The 20018-nt window shown below is 35.9% G+C and overlaps 1 protein-coding gene across 3 annotated transcripts in view; it reads right to left on the reverse strand.

Annotated features, from left to right (window-relative positions):
• Window positions 1-20018, reverse strand: part of VWA8 (von Willebrand factor A domain containing 8) — a 183371-nt gene that overhangs the window by 135909 nt on the left and 27444 nt on the right. For 2 of the 3 annotated variants that reach the window (XM_064408684.1, XM_064408685.1), the window contains exons 5-9: window positions 9905-10072; window positions 7926-8090; window positions 7478-7527; window positions 7051-7159; window positions 4076-4180 (exon numbers count right to left, since the gene is read on the reverse strand). In XM_064408684.1, coding sequence (XP_064264754.1) covers window positions 4076-4180; window positions 7051-7159; window positions 7478-7527; window positions 7926-8090; window positions 9905-10072 — 597 coding nt within the window. Of the gene's footprint in view, window positions 1-4075; window positions 4181-7050; window positions 7160-7477; window positions 7528-7925; window positions 8091-9904; window positions 10073-13973; window positions 14007-20018 lie in introns of those variants that run through there. The other variant, XM_064408686.1, reaches the window with a different exon arrangement.

Here is a 20018-nt window from a genome sequence, read left to right on the forward strand (position 1 = left end):
GCATGCGAGAATTAAAAGAGTAAACCCAAAACATTCAATAAATCTCGAGTAAAATACTAAAAGCTTATGGCACAATGAAGAAATAAGTATAGAAAATGTGGAGCTTCTTATTCCCCACCATGCTTAGCCTAAATGCTTAGCCAATCAGTTTTACAAAAGCCTCTCAGTTTCATACAGAAAAGAAAACGTCAGTGCTGTGGGAAACATGCTCAAGCTTATTGTTAGACAATGTTTAACTGGAAGCTGTTTTCCTTGAAAACAGTGATCTCTCCATATCTCAGTCTTACCTAGAAAACCATAAATGCTTTTTAACTTAATTTAATTATATTTCAAATATTCATCTGTCAGTCAAAATAATCTCTCATGCCAGTATTTCATGGAAGTTCAGAATAATTTTGAAGACCAAAATTCCAACTAACTCATATTTTCCTTTAACTCAGATCTTCTGAGTTAAGGATCATCTTTAACAACAAGAATACAAATTGACACAGTTGCCAAAGTGCAGAAACTTAAAATAAGGTTAAACAAAACCACATCATTGGCAAGTTTATTTTGGTACTTTTGTCCTGACTGTTGCAAGCTAGTGAACTAATGAATGCTGCAAACTGTAGCACTTGTACAAATGCTTTTGTATGTTAAGCACCTCTAAAGATCACTGCTGATGCTGGATTAGTGCACAATCCTTAAATGCATTTTTATGCTAACAAGTTTGAAACAAGGAGTTACATTAGTATCAAATTAAAAAGTTGGTTGATACATATCCTTTTTTCTTCAACATTATTCCAGGTGGGGTCTCACCAGAGGGGAATGGAGGGGGAAAATCCCCTCTCTCAGCCTACTGGCTAAGCTGCTTTTGACGCAGCCCAGAGCACAGCTGCTTTTCTGGGCTCAAAGCTCACATTGATGGGTTATGTCAAGTTTCTCATCCACAAACACTCCCAAGAAACTACCTTCATTCCCAGGGAAGGTATAAAACAATATGTCATGTTATTTCATTACTGAGAACAAGAATTACAAGTAATGCCTAGATCTTGGTGTTTCTTCAGTAAGCAAGGTGCATAAGGTAAGGATTTCTCTTAGCTGAAGATAATATTTGGGAAGACAGTGCTTTAAGAATATGCTCTCTTCAGGAAACATGCAGAGCAGCTAACAGCTGCTAAAACTACCTGTTTGGCATAACCACAGGCTATCTCACCTATCAGCTCCAACAGCTGACTGGAAGGAAAAATATCCCGAAATTAGGATATATTATCCTAGATTACTACATCCCCATATCTGCCTCTGAGTGTGACGCTTAAACTTTATATTCCTTTATCTGAACTGTGGGGTTTTTTTCTTTAAATGTCAGCTGAGGTTAAGAAGCGATTGAATACACAAATTAATCCATCAATGCCAACACACTTCCAGTATTTTTTGGGTTTTTTTCAATTCTTGTTACCACCCAGTTAAGATTAGCATTTCCTTTTACACAGAAAGAAGTATTCAGTAGCTGTTATTACCTGGACACTCTTAGGAAACCCATAAAAAAGAGGAGTCTTGCTTCTGCTAGACTATATTCCCTTACCATTCTTACAGAATGCAAAAAATAACCTCTTATTAAAATTTATACAGCTCTGGAGCTGCTATTATTATAACGTCATTATAAACAGATGTTCCTCAATACAACCAGTTATTTTCTGTATTTCTTAAGGTTCATTGCCTAACAAGATTTGTGGTGTGTAAATAGAATAAAATTCCAAATAAGATTTTATGTATTTGTTGACATAGTAAGTTTGTGAAGGTAGTGATGAGGAAGACTTTTTTTAGAAAGAGGAAAATTGACACAGAAAAATCTATGAAAGAGGTACTTAAAAGCACATTGTTATTGAGAAATAAAATTTTATGAGCCAAATCAAAGAAGCAAAAGCATGCACAACACAAAGTTAAAGAAAAGAAATAGAAAATTAAGCCGACAGTGTAGAACACAAAGACATTCACCATCTGTAACTGAAGGAATAAACAAAATTACAAAATATTTAAAATAAAGGCATATTAAAATAGAAGTGACTGTTACTCCTCTGCTAACAGATAAAAGTCTATTTACACACAGATGATTGTTCTTATAGGCAACTTCAGCCACCCCAAACTGTGGTGGAAGGAAAGCATGACACAGAACCACTGAATGGTCAGGTTGGAAGGGACCACAGGGTCTGTCTGCTCCAACCTTCCTGCTCAAGCAGGGCCATCCCAGAGCATGTGGCACTTGATTGTATCCATATGGTTCTTGAAAATCTCCAGTGATGGAGACCCCACAACTTCTCAGGGTTCCAGTACTGGGTTACCCGCACAGTAAAGAAGTTCTTCCTCATATTCAGATGGAAGTTCTGTGCAACAGTTAAAGGCAAGTGACAAATGACTTCAGGCCATACTGGCTTATTCAGAGAATTGGTAGGTAGGACCACACAGGAGTCAGCTTTTGATGGTTCAGAAAAGCTACCAAGTCATTTAGGACAACCTTCTAATCAAATGCAAGAACTGTCCATCCCAAAACTGATGAAGACAAGTAGGAGAGCAGCCCAATTACATAGATAATACAGGACTGAACTCCAATGCAAAAAGGAGGGGGGAGAAGAGGGAAAGAACGCATCAGCGGGGATGTCAGGCAAACATTCCCCTGACACATAAGCTTGGTTTTAGGGAAACCAAATATTTGCTAGCTACAAAGTTGGTTATTTCTAAATATGAACATAGAAATAATATCAAATTTTCAGGACTGAAAGAGCTGGTTAAAATGCTTTAATGCTAATTTTCAGCAACATATGTAACTGCTACAACATATTAAAAGTTAAAGAAAGATGACACTCAGCTTAAGTTTTAAAAGATAAATAAAATAACCCATCATAATTGTAGGCTTTGTAAGCTACTATTAAACATGGACAAACTGACAAAACAGATCTGACCAACAAGAAACAACAAAAAGTAACACAGACCAAATCCAGAGACTAACGAAATCTATAATCATTCAGTAGTGAATGTACTTTGTACATATGATATTTACAGTCTTCTCATAAATGTCAAATGCCAGAGGTATTGTTTAAGCATCAGACTACCTTAACCATACAAGTAACTACTTCAAATTAATTAACCACTTATTACATAATGAGGACTTTTCAAGTCTTTAACTGCGGTCTAAATATTCCAAAGATGCTAGAGGTTTCACCTTTCACTATAATGAAACTAACTAGTTTATGAGATTTTTTAAAAATACTGTTATGAAAGTATTAAGCATCAGCAATAATGTAACCATTTAATTTACCCAATATTTCTGGTTTTATATAGAAGTAATGAAGTACCACATCCTGGAGTGACTTTATGATGCTGAATTGTATCCCCATTCATCTGTTTAGCCCAGAAATAAGTTCTACACCTTTAAAACCAGATTGGTGAGCAAAGGGAGGGAGAAGCACTGGCACAGTTTGTGTGCGCTGAAGCTTTGTTTTCACTCTGCCCCATTCCCCACTCTCTCAGTGCATGTTGTCTGCAGCACAGACAGCGGGACAGGGCTCTCCTTTGCTTTTAGTCAGTTTTTATCTAGCTGAGGCAAGAGATGTTCCCTGGACTGTGCTGGTTTTTTATATTTTCTTGGAACAGTTCAGCCCCACCCTGGACTGAAAACCCAGAAAAACACTGGGAGCTCACGCCCGTGGCCAAGCAGGGCCTGGGACACAGCATTCCCCAGTGCAGGAGGGACTGATGAGAGACTGAGCGAGCTGAGCTGCAGCCCATGACAAGGACTCTCTGAATTTGCCATCTCTTCAGAACAGCAAGAGGTTCCATTGTCTAATATTATTCACTTTTCCATGTTTGTGAGTACTTCGCTTGTTAAATAAACAGTTTTTTCTGCTTATCTCAAAGGTGGTTTACCGCCCAAACCAGTTGGGGGAGGGTCACTTGAATTTGCTTTCTAGAAAAGACCACTTCCAAAGTTTCCTCACAAACTTTGCCCTAAACCAGGACATACCATTAAACAGGAGAACTACTGCCATAATTCATCACTCCCTAGAATTATAATATAAATATATTGTTCAATACTTACTTTTAACATGTCTTTGACGGCAGTCCTGCCTTCCTTTCCAAGGAAAAGATTATAAGGGTAAAGCCGGTCAATAACATGCTGGACTGACATCATAGGAAAGGAATCCTAATTCAAATTTTAAAAAATTGAAAAAATTATTGGCTCATTCTGTCACCAGCCATTAACCCAAAATTCTGCACAGCTTGGAATTTAAAATAAGACTTTAGGGGCAATATACAAAGCACCACTACAAGCAGTATTCAACTAGATGTCGAAACAGGCACTTCTCAGGTGCAATTAATTATAATTTAAGTGTCCAAAGTAGATTAGAAGAACTATGTTCTAAAAATTATTTTCTTTCCTGTGCATAAATGGAAGCTACAGTGACTGGCTCAGATACCTAAAAACAAATATAGCAAAGAGAGACAAATCCCACCACAGGTAAAAGAGTTTCACAATACTATTAGAAAAAAACCCATATGACAAGAAATCTGTATTTCAATAATAATTTACACATTTACAGCAATTTATAGTATTTAATTTTGATTCTATTATATTGTACCAGTTCTACTTAACAAATCAGTTAATAGAAATTTCCGAACAGTTTAATTAAAACTGTGCTGTTTTGAAATGAGTAACTAAATATCCTTGCACTTCCTACAGAGAAAAAGCCCAACCTTTTTTTTTTTTTTTACTATCTCCCTGTTAGATTTAAGTACTCTTTTGTCAATTGCTGCCTGAACTAGAAATACATTTGACTATGTTGCTGTAGTAATAAAGAAAGAGAAATGCATTTATGACTACTGAAGACACCATGCGCAAAGCCTTTCCTGGTAGGAGAAAGGCATTTCAAACTCTCTCTCAACTGATTAAATATTGATCGGTTGCTTCGAAATTGACTTGCAATTATTTAAGGACTATTTGTGTGTAACACTAGTGGAAAACAGTCATTTGACTGGCACTATCTTTTTAAGCCTTCATCTAAGAAATAAAATTAACTGGTTTTCAGTTATACACTTGGATTTACATAAGCACACAACTGAAAGAAGAGTTCCTTGGAAATGAAACCAGGAGACGCATATTTTATGAAATGCGTAATTCAATTTATAAGCAGTAACACTATTTATAACGTTCCACATAAAAAAACCCCAGTAAAAATAAACCATTTATTGCACTATAGTAAATGTACAGCTTCAAGGATCAGGGAGCCCGTTATTGCATTTTAAAAGCCCTCCATCTATATATAAAGACATACCATGTAATTTTTCCACATTATCTCAAATTAGTAATAATTACAATGGAATGTATAAAATAAGCCTCTTCAGAACAAGACCCTACGAAAAAATTTCCCTTTTGTCAGGCAGGAGTTTTCAAACTAAGAAATTATGTTTTGGGACTATGTGACTCTATGACAGAAGATAAGAAAATACTCATCACAATGAATTCTCTTCACACTTTTAAACATTTAGACTAACTAAACTAGAAGCAGGGTATGGCATTGACCCAACATACAAAGGAAAAATGATGTAGCTCAAAATGACTGAGCACAGCTTAGAAATCCAAGTGATTAAAACTAATTCTAAAACAAACTGTTTCCATTTACCTAAAAAAGACACTGTCATACAATGGTAACAGTTCACATTCTCTAGTGTAAAATAAAATGCTTCCTTCACTCCATAGTTTAGATAATAGCTTAGGGCTCATTTTCTTTCTGTTACTCTGAAAGCCATCTGGCATTAATTTAAAAATAATTTTTCACTTTGCGGCTCAAAGAATAAAAAGTTGCAATTTATTTCAAAATCCAACAATATTTTTTCCCAAAGCCTTTCAAATACTACTTAATTTCACTGAACTTGAATTTTCATCACTTCTTAATATCTAATGCAGGACCCCTCATTCTGAAAATTCTGTCTGTAAGTATACAGCACAACTGAGGGGGATTGAGCACCACAGCAACACAAGTAATTGATGTGCTTTAATGTTTATATTCCAATAAAATATGTAGGAAGTGATCTGCTGCTGAGCAGCAGCATAGATAAAATGACTGCACATGAGACAACAGAGAGCTGTCTAGAAACAATTCTATAGACACCTGCACCTTGGAGAGTAGGTGTGAGAAACTCTCCTGGCATTTTACCCTCCGGGGTTGACCATACCTTCCTGAATGCAAAAGGGCACCAACCCCTCTCTCTTTATACAGATCTCACATTCCTGACTTCCTTCAGGAGGCACCTTCCATGTTGTCTTTGACTTTTTACCATGTAATTATAAAAGTCCAAGGGACAAAGGACTACCCAGGAAAGCAGAAAGACTGATACAGCTTTAGTCCTCAACTGCCTGACCTGTCACTGTGAACTCTCCACATGTACAATTCCTATTTCCCTCTGGACTTAGCCGTCAGGAAGCACTGCATCTTCGAGAGCGCACAGCCGGCATTTTCACATAATCCTCCATTTCAGTTTCTTCTACTTCCACCAGTCAGCCCAAAGACCTAATGTAGGCTTCCTCTAATACAATTTAACTGTTTCCTATACCCACATTTATTTTGAACCCTTTACAGAGAGGAATAGGTATCTTTGTAATGCAATCAATCTGATTTACATGTGTAACATTAAATACAAAGCACTTTTAGGTTGTGGTTTTTATTTCTCTCCACTTGATGCCTCAGTGCCATGAGATAAACTGTAGATACTCTGAAGTCTGGTAAGGTGATTTACCAGAGGGGGTAAAATAATAAATTAAGCACTAAAATGCATTTAATAACAACACAAATCTTACGTCATACCATATTTTGTTTTTCATTATTATGCTATGTTTGGCGAAAGTATTATCCAGAGGTATCTGACTGAGACTTTTCTCCCTCAAACTATTCTTAGTGTTTTCAGGGTTTTTTTTCAAATATTCATGTTAATCTTCTTCTAACAACATGAATAAACCAAATCTAATTCTGAGAAATTTTAAACTCATACGGTTTCACAGCACATGTATGCACATACCAAAATCTGAACTGCAGCCGATAAGCTGTCTAAAGGAAAATCTGGAAGTCCCAATGTAGAAGATTCTTGAGAGCAGAGAGTTGTAGCAAAAGACAGGAGCTGAGAAATTCTGCATATGAAAAAGTAATTACAGAGTTTTATACATGCTATATGTATTTAAAATACTAAAGCATAAAAAGTCAAATATGGCAAAAGATGCTGAAACTACTTCTAAGTGCACACAAGTAAGATGTGACCGAAGTTTTCTGAAGCACTAAGGATTCATTATATGAAGGCTGCATACAAAAAACTATGCAAGCATATGCCCACACGTATTAAAAATTTCTTCACTTCTGGTCTCCATGCAGTGATAGAGACACAAAAATAGCATGGAATTCTGAAAGGACATAGCTTCTTCATTCTTTTTTTTTTAATTATGAAAAATTACCTCTCAGTGGAAATGTTTGATCCAATTGAATATAACAGCTGAAGATGGTCCTGGAAATAGAACATAAATTCACAGAGTAAATTAATTTTGGCACCATACTGTGGGTCACAGGTCATGATATGAAGCATTCACTATCTTTCCCTCTAATTTAGACATGAGGATTCTACTCACTCCTTGACACAGAATTAATTTTATTTAAGAATAAAAGAAAGATCAAATTCTTTCTTTTAGGGCTGTGCTATGGAAGTTACTTTCTGCTGCAGCATTCCATGGCAACTCTAAGACTGCATGTCAGGAATTTATTATGCAATATGAAAATATGAAAAATGCACCTTAAGATAAATTTGTTACCCAAGAATTCTTTTCAGAGGTGAGGTAAGTAAAACATCACATCAGAATTTTATCTCTTCTCAATACAAATGATCCAGTCTTCTACTACCACACTCACCTTAAAGGGCAGATGATAAACATCTCTTGCTTGAAATCGAGAGCGGAGGGGTGGATCCAAAGGGTTACCAGAGTATTTAGGTACTGGCAGGCCCAAGGCTATCACTCGAAAATCTTCACTAACCCGAACAATCTTCCATGCATCTAACTCTGATTTTGTATGCTCCTAAATAAATTAAAACAAAGCAACAGGAAAAAAAAACAACCCACATTGCATCATTAAAAACTTATGATGACAAAGCTCCAGCTCAACTAAAAGCCCCAGTCCTTCAGCCTAAATGTGGTAATTTTTCAAATGTTCTCGTCTTTCATGCAGTGACTAGAAAGACTTGAACTGGTGAAATCTGTGGGTGATGAAAACATGTTTTTCCAAAATGAACATATAAAAATGATTAATAAGGTATAGCTTTCAGATCTGTAACATTATGACCAAAAACCCTAGAGATGATGGTGACTGTTGTGATGTTACATTACACTACATCTTGTGAAAATGTACAAATACAACACTCTTTTTACAAAGAACAGAAAATAAACTGACGACAAAATATATTTTATTCTAAAATATTACAAGTGTGTTACAATAAACAAGGCTTTTTTATTCTTTATTTCTCTCCCTCATAAGTGTAAAGGCAACTAAAATCTCCATTTTAGAAGCTCATTCATAAATTATACTTTTTTATATGAAATAATAAAGAATTAGTCTCCTTCATGAGGACACTAAATGTTGTATTATATCAAGCAAAGGATTCTTGACATTAAAAAATGCTCTCCATCCACATCACAGCTAAGTCCTCCCTTAAACTATACACAAATACATTTCCTTCAGACCTAAATGCTCAATAATTATTCATACAGGAGAAGCAAAATTGAAACTTAGTTTATATAATACAATATTCCCTAAACAACAAAACAACAATATTAGATTTAGTATTGTAGCAAGAGATTTATTTAATTCATATACTATTATCAGTGTGCCTGAGGCAGTTGTTTTGAAACATTTAATCATCAGAAAAACGTTTAAAAGGAAGAGAGATGTTTTACAACCAAACCTTAGTTTGAATTATCATTTTCATTCTTTAAATACAATTACATTTTAAAAGCTTGTTTTCGAAATATAATAATAATTATTCCAGTAATTGCATCTACTAATTAAATATTACAAAAAAAATTTATGGTACTTCAGCACAGCTGGCAACCTCATAACAATTGAGATCAGTATCTGAAGGCCTATTGCAAATTTCCTTGCTGTGCCACATGGGTTTGAATCATACACCTAAGCACAGGTGTGACACAATAGAAACATGAAGAAGCAGGTGAGGAAGCAGGTGTCAGACTGACAGGTATGTGACTGGAAACTACAGTACATGGAACTAAGATGCAAAGCACTACTGAAACTGTAAAAAAACCCCAAACCTGAAGAGTATCCATCCAAGCAGTGGGACTCAAACCCCAGAGGAATGAAAATGGTTTAAAGCAGTAATGACAGCAGGCACTGAATTCCCATTTCCTATCCAAGGAACAGCCTCTAACCATTTTCTATAGACTGCTGTTTACATATACTTTTGTAAATTAAAGGCAAAACAGCACCAATATAGTGACTGAATATAGAGATACTCATCTTGATCTCATTCTTTTGGTATCCTAATATTTTAAAAGCTTAGCAACAAGGCTACTGCCATGCTGAAGCATTATCTGGACTTCATGGCAAGAATTTCAACTTAAATATGTTTTCACAAGGACATTTTAGTTATTCTCACATTGTGGCTTTCACATTTTAGAAACATACAGGCTTCATATAAGGTTAACATGGACTACTCTTTTTCATACGTAGACAACATAGAAAAAAACCCCTGAAACCTAGGTGAAATTTCCCCCACTTGACTCCTAAGTATTCTCTCCTTCACTATAATATTCCAGCACTACCAAGAAGAGGAGGCAAAAAAAAAAAAAAAAAAGAAAATTCAAATAGCATTTCCATACCTGCAAAAGTTTGTCATAACGATCTGCAGACATGAGAAAACGGCCATCTTCAAGCTGCATTTCCCTATTCTCCAGCAAATTGTTCAACACTGGCAGGACATTCCGCTCAGCCTTCTCCAAGCCTTCCAGAACAAGGATTCTGCCTTCAGTAGCTGCACGAACTGCACACTTAAAAAAAAAAAAAAAAAAAAGTCCCCCAACATTTTAATAAACTGTGCATAATTAATTCAAACAATTCTTTTGTTGAAAAAGAACCTCCAAGTTCTTCCAAGAACTTTATCAAAACAACATTTATTTCTGTAAGAATCAATGTGATTCTTATCAGTAGTGGTCAGGAAGGGTGATATATGACCACCTTTAACACATTCATGAGCTGGAGTTTTACTGCCTAACTATTATGGGGACTGACAGAAGTTCCAGTATTTTGTACCAACAGAATAAAATATAAAAACTTATAGAATTTTAGACTAAACACAGTACATATAAATATATGTAGCATCTTTTCGTTTTGACATCACATAATGTTCTGCATTTTCAGGTAGTTTAACACCACCAAAGGATTCTGGAATAGCATTTTTAACAGAAAACATACAATCAAGGGTTTTTTACCTATTTACAATCATATTAAGACATCTAGAAAAAAGTCCAGTATTCCTTTACAATTTTCTGAATATGCATCAGCATAATTCACCCTCAGTACATCACTTAAGTTTGATCAGAATGTAAGACAGTTGAAACCAAGCATGGATGATGAAAGCAAAGGAGTGCCACAAGTAATCAGATTTTTAAATGAGTAATAAAATTAAAAGGATTAATTTAATTTAAAAATTATAATCCCTGAATGAGTACAGTCTACAAAACCAGAATAAAAATGCACCCATTAACTTGATAATCCTTTGAAAACTTCGGGTTAGAAAATGGTTTCTTTTCTACTTGATTGGTTGTTTATATATGGCTGCTTCTTAATGTGGAGACAAAATGTAAAACTAACCTCTGGTGCTGATGATTTTGTGCAACTTTGTTACAATGACATTAACTCAAGTACATTAAGTACACTTGATATCTAATGTTCATAATTATTGCCCAGAAAAAGACTCTGAAATACAATGCATTCTTGTCTTCTGATTTGCAGAAATTTAAGCTGATAAAAATGTGGCAGGTGTGGGCACAGGCAACATCTAGAGGCACCAGAGTCTTTCTTTGCATTCCTATCACATTTAAACACAATTTCAGACACAAGCACAGTTGCAAAGGGAGAACAAATGAAATCTTTTCCCAGCATGTCTCCTATAAACTCCTACAGAAGAACCTGTCATATAATGCTAGATGAAAATCGCTGATGAATACAATAGATGCCAAAAAATAGGTCAGTGAGAAAGAAGGAAGATACAAAAAAGAATAATGAAGAAGCACCAGAATACAAAAATAACCCACCAAAAAATTACATATGAAAGCAGATGTATAAAAGACAAATGCATATGGATAAAGTAGGAACAACGATGAGTTCAGCACAACAAATTAATTGCTGCATGGGTTTAAAGCACACAGCTGACTCAGACACCCATCTATGGAGATACGGAAGACCAGCCCTGGTTTTGCTTCAGAGCAACCTCTTGGAGATGGCCTGGACCAGCCATGAGGACCCTGCCCTCCCCTTCCCACCGCTCAGGATAGAGCGGCTCTGGGTGATGAAAGCAGCTGAGCCCAGTGGAGCCTGGCAAAGCAGTCTGGAAGTGCAGCTGGCACAGCACCAAACCTCAGCAGAGCCAGCGCGGCATGGTGCCAGTGCAGGCAGTGGCCGTGGGGAACAAAGCAAAAACCAGGATGAGAGGAGCTCAGCCCAAACCAAGCCCCAGAGGCAGGGACTGGTCAAAATCTGCAGTGCCACATGGAACAGGGTCCCAGAAGAAACAGGTGGCATGGCGTAATGTGACCTGGTGTTCAGGGGGTTGTCCATCACTGCTTTTCATTGTCTCAGAGCTAGGGATGGGAAGCACTGACTGTGGGAGCACCAGCCATCTTGTCTTTGTCTGGAGAAACCAGAACAAAACTAAGGTGGTGAACACCTTGTGTGTGTAAAGCACTATATTTTTTTTGGTATACCTTTGTTGCTAATATTGCTGCTTTTACTGTGCATTTCTTATTCCATTGCTGTTTGCTTTCTCAACTCACATCTTGGACTTTGTTCCTCTCTCACCAAAGGGGGAAGGGGGAAAGGCTTATTTGCAGTTTAATTTCTGTCTGGTGTTAAACCACCACAACACTAAACAGTAAGACTAATCAAGATGCTTCTGTGCAATTTAGAAGCATAACTAACAACTGGCAAATTAGACATGGAGTAAACTTTTCATATCACTATTAAGATGGAAACAATTCCTAATTATTAATGTATCTCAGGCAAACATTACTGAAAAAAAGCACTGGTAAATCCTGGTACAGACCTCCAAATCAAGTTCCCTTCTTAAAAAGACAACACTTTTATATTTAGCCTCATAATCAGTATCAGAGTAAACTAGAATAAGCCCGTTAAACAAGGACTAAACCTCAAATTACTTCTCTTCCACTGAACCATTAATTCTTAAAAAAAAGCAATGAATTTTTTTCTTCATTCAGGACATCATGCACTACCTAACAGGCAACGTAGGCAACAACTCTCACCTCATCCCACAAAATGTGTACAAAGAACAAATTTTCTACTAACATTCTTCCCTAGGAAGGTCATTGGTCATGTCAAAAATCTGCTCCAACCTGCTTGAATAGAAAACCTGAGTCTCCAGCAGACAGTCCAGTACCTGGCATGAACAAAATGCTATTTTGTCTAAATGCAGCTTGGAGACATAGCCAGAACTTGTTTTAACAAACAATTTATTTGCCAAGCTGGTTGGATTCTGCATATTATAAGTCTATGAAGACTTTATGACTGATTTTTACTAGCCAGAGGAAAATACACATTCTGTTCATATGGTTTCAAAATATTTTGAGTATCCATAGAATCTTGTTGACTCATGTTGAGACACACACACACTATGGATGTGTTGAAGTAACAGGCTTCCAGTACTAACAAAAGCCTCTCTCTTGAACTGGTATATGAAGAAAATCTGCTGTAGGGGTACACAGCAAATATAAGGAAGTGTATAGCAATCATTAATTTTGAGAAAGGGAATGCTCTCCATTAGCAATACAATCCTGAGAAGCAGCTTACTACATACACTGTATGTATGTATGTATGTATGTATGTATGTATGTATGTATGATGACTGCTGATCATCAGTTTACAGGATCAAAACTTAAAAAGTACAAAACATGGAAACTGTTCAAAATTTTTATTCAAAATTCTATTTCTTAGGAAAATAAAATTTCAAATGATCTTTGCCTACCTATATGCACCTTTTACAATCAGATTCAGGAAAGGCTGAATGCACAACCATAGTTTTTTATTTCCTAATCAAAGACACCACATAATTATGATACCACCACCAACAACCCCTGGACACTAATTTACTCTGATGTGCTTTCTTCCATCTTCAAAGCATACCTGAATACTGGAAATTGTTCTCTAGAATACAATGAAGCAAGTACACACTTCATCTACCTCTAAAGTTCTTGTGTTAAGTTGCATAAGGTCTGCTCTTAAGACTAGAAGAGCTGAAATATCTGTCTCTGATTTATACTATTTCTGCATTCTGGTTGGTAATGAGTAGTAATTTTTTCCAGTAAGCTACGCATACTACAAGGCAACCTCTGAAAACATCAGTTTTAGCTGTGTATTGATGGATTGGAATGGAAGCTACTATGCATTTAAAAATCAGAGGAAGAAAAGTAAGTTTGCAATCTGTCACTGAAAATTATTTTTAAAAATGCTTCCAAGAAACAAATCTTCATAATTCTATAATGACAACCCAGAAAGAGTTGCAATGACCCCCTCTCTCATTAGTTTTGTTCACTCTAAATGTCTAGCATAAACCACAGATTTAATGGGGGGTTTATATCATGTAACCTTGCTGCTAAATCTGAGATTAAACATATTAATTCTTGTTAAAAGGTCAAGAAGGATTTGTTAAAAATTTACTTTCAGATTTATTGTCATTGCAGCAAAGGGACTATTTTGCTCATCAGAGGACAGATGCTGCTGCCTCCCACCTGTGCTGCCAGAGCTCTGGAAGGCTGGTAACCTGGATACCTGCTCCAGGGAATACCTGCAGCTACCAGAGGCTGGGAGCAGAAACACTTCACAAAGCACTGCTCTCATTGTAGTGGCTTTATGCAACAAACACATTACACAGAATGCTTACCATGGTTTCATACTGCACCTACAAAAAAAAAATTATCTTTAAAGGCAAAAACACCTTAGGAACAAGACAATCCTAGGCAGCCTTTCATTGACATTTCTGTAGCTGGATTATGGTGAGCAGTGCAAAGTACGACAAATGCAGGAAGCTGTAAACCCCAATTTTTACATAAATCACAGCGTGTAAACATATGGATGAAGTTATATAGTGTCAGAAGAGGAAGGACAGAAAAAAGCTCACCACAATGCACACACTGAAATGCAAAAACGTCAGAGAAAGAAGACATTTTTACATCGCTTACTAAAATAGTTTGTGAAGCCACAAGAATTTTAACAGTATACTTTTCACATACCAGAACTGAAGTGGTAGTTCTTTTCTCTCAGGAAAATGCTTATTGCACACCAGAACATTCTGGTTGTCCTGAAATCCATGAGGAAGGTTCTTAGGAAACTCCAAAGGACTTTTTTCAAATCTGGGCATCATTCAGAATATGATGGACAGACTACATTTCATAACTGTTTTATAATTAAAAGGCTGGAAATTGCTCATCAGTAATCAATAACCATGTCTTTTACAGGAGCTACCTCAAGGTATATTTAAGGGGTTTTTTAGATGACTTGCCCCTGCTCTGAAAACTGGATCCCTGTAATGACATCTCAAGCACAGCAACCATAAGAACATAGAAAAACAACAGTACAAGCAACTCAGTGAACACAAGAACTAATGAGGCAAGGATTCTCTACATCTGCAGCCTACATTTCAGATGTCCCTTCCAATGGAATATCTTGTTCCCACCACCCGCACAATATCCCACACAAATTCATCCACCCAATTCCTTCCAATCATTTCTGTAGCTCATAAACATCACAACAATGTAATGTCCAGATGTCCCTTATGATGAAAAGTGATCCTGAACAACCATCTGGTAAAGACAACACAAAACTTGGGCTGGTTTGGAGATAAAAAATGGTGACAGGCTGACAAAACTTGAACCATTAAACACAAAGTACAGTCTATCTTCCATAGGTGAGAGGTTTGAGTCCCTGTAACCTACCATGCTAACAAATATTGCAAAACTCAAAGGAAATTGATATCTTCTAAGTTCATTTCCATTAGTCAAACACAATTAATCCAACCTCTAAAATTTAAATTGTAAAAACTACCCAACAAGTAAAAGATTACAGGGAAAAAATGACAGAGAAGCAGAATGGAATATTAGGAGCTTCCACTGTCTCCTACTGAGGAAACTACCTTGTTAGACTTTAAAGATATGTGTAAAAGACATGACTAATGGTATGTCTCTACCAAAGACTATATGGCAAGGTATTTGTTCAGCTTTAAGGCCTCTTAATTCCCTAGCTATTGTTTCCTCCCATGAGTTGAGCAAACTAGAAGTCTGTTGAGCCACACTAAAATAGATAACTACTTACTGGACTGAAGTAATAGAATACTACAATCACAAATTTGCTCTGACTGTTCTTACAGATAGGTGCCACATCTGCCAATTTCCAGCCACCTCGGACTTCTACAGCTGACAAGGACTTCCAGTAAATTACTGAGTACGAGAACAGTCTTTCTCCAAAGTAAAAGTATCAGCAAAAACTGCACAGTAAGATAAAGGCCTACTAAAACCACATTCAGCCACTTTAAAAGCTGAAATGTCACATTTTAAGGAAAACTAAATATTATCTTTTTCCTTAAATATTTTGAAAATCTTATGCCAGTTCTTTAAAATAAAATGTATTTAATAAAAAAAGTTATGAATGTATAATGCCATTCCAAGATGAGATGACAAACAGGGCTACTACCATCCATCAAAAAAGTGTATTCTATCTTTTGCAACAAACATTTTTCACCTTGTACATGATAAGCTACAATTTTGCATTTTTGAACTTAGGCCACAAATATACTGAGTTACTCATACACCAAATGTGACGTTCACATTTAATGAAAATCAGTGTAACAGTAACTGATACGATTACTCAAATTAAAAAGGTAACTTAAGAACCAATTCAACACCCTCTGTAATGGATCAAGGGGCTACATCATCACTATTCAGCCTACCTCCCCACTGAGTTAATCAAGTGTTTTCTGGGTAGGTTTTATTGCCATTTTCCTCCTGAGTTTAGCAAAATTACAGAGCAGATACTGTTATCCACTCCTATTTTAATTTAAATACCCAGAAAAGACAGAGAAATTGCAGTATACCGGAGTACTGTCAGCCAGGCTAGCTAGCTCCAAAGAGAGAATCCAGCAGTCTGCAGTAGTTAGTGTTTCAGTGAGGATGAATGGCCTGAACTGGTGAGCATCTATTTCATGATGCTATACCATGGCACAGAAGGAAAAGCAGCTAGAGAAATAAACTCATGAATCTATTCAAGTTTCGAATCAGAAAACTTGGCTAGAAAACTTTACCCTAGGAAGTGAATCAACATATGATGAGAGCATAAATATGTAAATGTGACAAGAACTGGAACAGTCCTTCATTTCAGTCATTGATTTTTGTTTCCCCTGTCAGTGATTTCACCTTCCTCCACACAATTTTATTTTCCATTTTTGAAGCACCACATGTCAAATGATCTGGTTTTACTTCCATTGCCCCTTACCCTAACACAACAGTCAGGTGTTTTTGCAACAGTGCCTGCAAATTGTATTTACAAGAAATTATATCCCTGCCTTGGCAGGGTCCAGCTATTTTAGCTGATTTACATCAAGGATCTTAGTATGAGAGCACAGTTACATCACGTACACAAATCATTTTGCCTTGTGGCCAGAAACCAGGCCCAGCAGAAGGCAAACTGAGGTTCTTAACAGATTTATTAGTAAAAAAAAAACCTACAAAGAAATAAACCTAGGCAAGGTTTATCTTCTGTACAGGAATAAGGGAGGAGGGCAATTTAAATTTTTCTTCCTGATGCAGCAGCAACATAAAAAGAAAATTAAATGCTTGGCAGATATCTAAAAATTATGAAATTAGTTATCACTCTTAAATCACTTTGACTCAGAGCACCATCCAGCAAGTCCATATTGCCTATGGATATTATGATCCCACATATTACAAACTATTGCTCCTTTCCACATAGTAGGAAATAACAGCTGAAAAGGAAGTGGAATACACATGTAACAGATACCAACATAAGAAAAAACAATCTCACAATTTCTGATAAGGAATTATAAATACACGATCCTAATATTCCTCACATTACATCAACGGACATTCACCTATATGCCCTGCACATCAAAACAAGATACCAGAGTCTGAGCTGCTAGCCTAAGAAATCCAGCTGAATGCTGACACTTTAAGAAGCATGAATGAAGTATTGCAAATGATTATACCAAAATCACTTCTACGAGTTAAAGGGCTACCATACAGAGCTCCTTAACACACATTTTTCTTAAGATAAAAGATATATTATGTCAACATCAACAAAGATTAATTTCATCTAAATTGATTTCTACCTAATATCTCCCTCTTTGTCTCCTCTTCTTTGTAGAAGAACTAAGAAAACAAATAGGAACACTGACACTTTTGGAGTGCATTGTTTGTCTCTTCTCTCTTCAGACTTCACTATCTTGCTTCTTGTTCTAAGTACACAGACGCTGCAGTGTTAGTCAGTCCATGAAATTATACTTTGCAAAAATGTGGCTGTGGCTAAGCTCCCAGCACACCAAAAACCCACTGCCACCTCCAAGGCAGTAAGTTAATAAACCACAAAATCACACAATTTTCACTCAGTGGTTAATTTTTGTTAAAATCTGAATCACTCTTACACATCTTTAAGAAAATACAGAAAGTTTTTTATCTGTATACACAAACATACATATGTATGTGTATACACACACACTCTCAAATATTACAGTGTCACTCTCCAATATGATTATAATTCCATTCAATTAATATCACATCTTATTTTATAATTCCCTTTCTAATCTGCTTTGATTTAAAGCAGCCAAACTCCAAATTGGGTAGTGCTACTCCAGGGATTTCATGTTATGTTCATTTTACAGACAGTACAGTTTGTCATTTCTGTCACTCTGGGTGTTTAACCGTTTACTACATTAAGTGTTTCAAGACATGTCAGAAGATTATTCTTCTGGTATCTTGACAATCAATTTTACATTTTGCCATTGTATAACTTAGGATGCTGGTGCAGTTAGGGATGTAAAAGTATTGTATTAAAATGAGTATGTTCACATAGTTCAAAGACACTGCAAAACAGAGTCTTATTTTGTACAGACAGAAATGTCAGTGAAATACCTATATATCCACTCAGTGGATGAAGCTTAATCTTCAAAAACATGACATCAAATTTTCAATTATTCAGCATATAACCATATGACATCTTTCTACTTATTCCAGCCTCAGTTAAGTTGACTGTCTTGAACAGAAAAGATGCACACTTTATTACATGGTTTGTGTTTGGGAAGCTTCCTTCATTTAATGTAAATGCTGGAAGATAAAAGGTAAACACAAATGGGCATTCTGGACAATGTGGTTTGCAACACAATCCTGGAGGAATACACCTCTCGAGCACTAACAAAGCGGATTAGTTGCTCTCCCAAATTCATCTGCTACATTAAAATAATGTAGGATTTCCTTAGATGTAATAACTATTAATGTAAGAGGTGGTAGTAATAAGAATTTAAACCAGGGATGTGACTTATGTAGCTGTACACACAAAATAAAAAGCAAAACTATATAGAAATGGGGACAAAAAAGACCAAAAAATCAAATCTAATTCCCTAATTTTTAGAAATATACTAGGCTATTAGAATCTTCTTACTGGTTCTATGAAGTTGACAGCTTAACTGTCGGATTTATAGAACCAAAAAACTACTTTGCAAGACAAGTATTCTATCAATAAAAGTAAAATCTGAAGATGCCATTTGAATACTTAGGTAATATAAAGTAATTCTAACTAATTACTTGATACACAATATAATTAACCCATACAATAAATTAGAGAATAAAACCAATATGTTACTTAATTAGCTCAGTAACAGAAATAATGACAATTTTGAGGCTTTTAACACTGAATTAACAGCTGAAAGCCAAAATTAATGGCCGAAAGTAAAGACAAGCAAACAGAATTTTCTGCTGTCAGTACATGAATTAAAACAAATAATTTGCCATTACCTCATCATAAATTCTTTACTTTACATGATTTTAATTGGCAGTGAATTTGACAGTTCAATATTTACCTTTATTTCTATGATCTTTTTCAGAGGTAAATAAGCCCCTTTTTTCAGCCTTTATCAGATATCTCTTCTAATTACCTAACTCCAACTCTCCCACTTGATTCACTCTAGTACTAAGAAATACTGATACGCAAGAATATTTGACGTACTGGCCTTTCAGTATATATTTCAATAAGGAATTTCCACAACTGCTTCCAAATGACTGCCTCTCCAATATATTTTAATTAAGTATCTGCAATCATATTCCGTAACTTCATATTAAAATATAGCAGATGTTTTGAAACCTCTGAGATAATAATTTACAGCATTTAGTCTGTCACTATTAAATGTGGAGCTATAAACTACAACATCTTAACAGTCACTCAGAGACAGCTTTGCAAACCTTTCTGTGTCTGCAAACCTGATGAGCCACTAAATTAAAGTTCTTTCTTGTCACAAGATGCCAGATTTTATTACAGTATATTATTATTCAAAGTGTAAAATAACTATACTACTATATTATGACTTGCTTACAAAAAGCCTCATCAATCTTAAACAACAGGTAAGTTTTATTGAAGCTGTAGAATTCAGATGCAGGATGTCCTGGAAACCAGACTTTCAAGCTCTGCTGTCTTCTCTTGGGTGAC

Source organism: Passer domesticus, chromosome 2, assembly GCF_036417665.1.
Source record: "Passer domesticus isolate bPasDom1 chromosome 2, bPasDom1.hap1, whole genome shotgun sequence".
Taxonomy (NCBI): Eukaryota; Metazoa; Chordata; class Aves; order Passeriformes; family Passeridae; genus Passer; species Passer domesticus.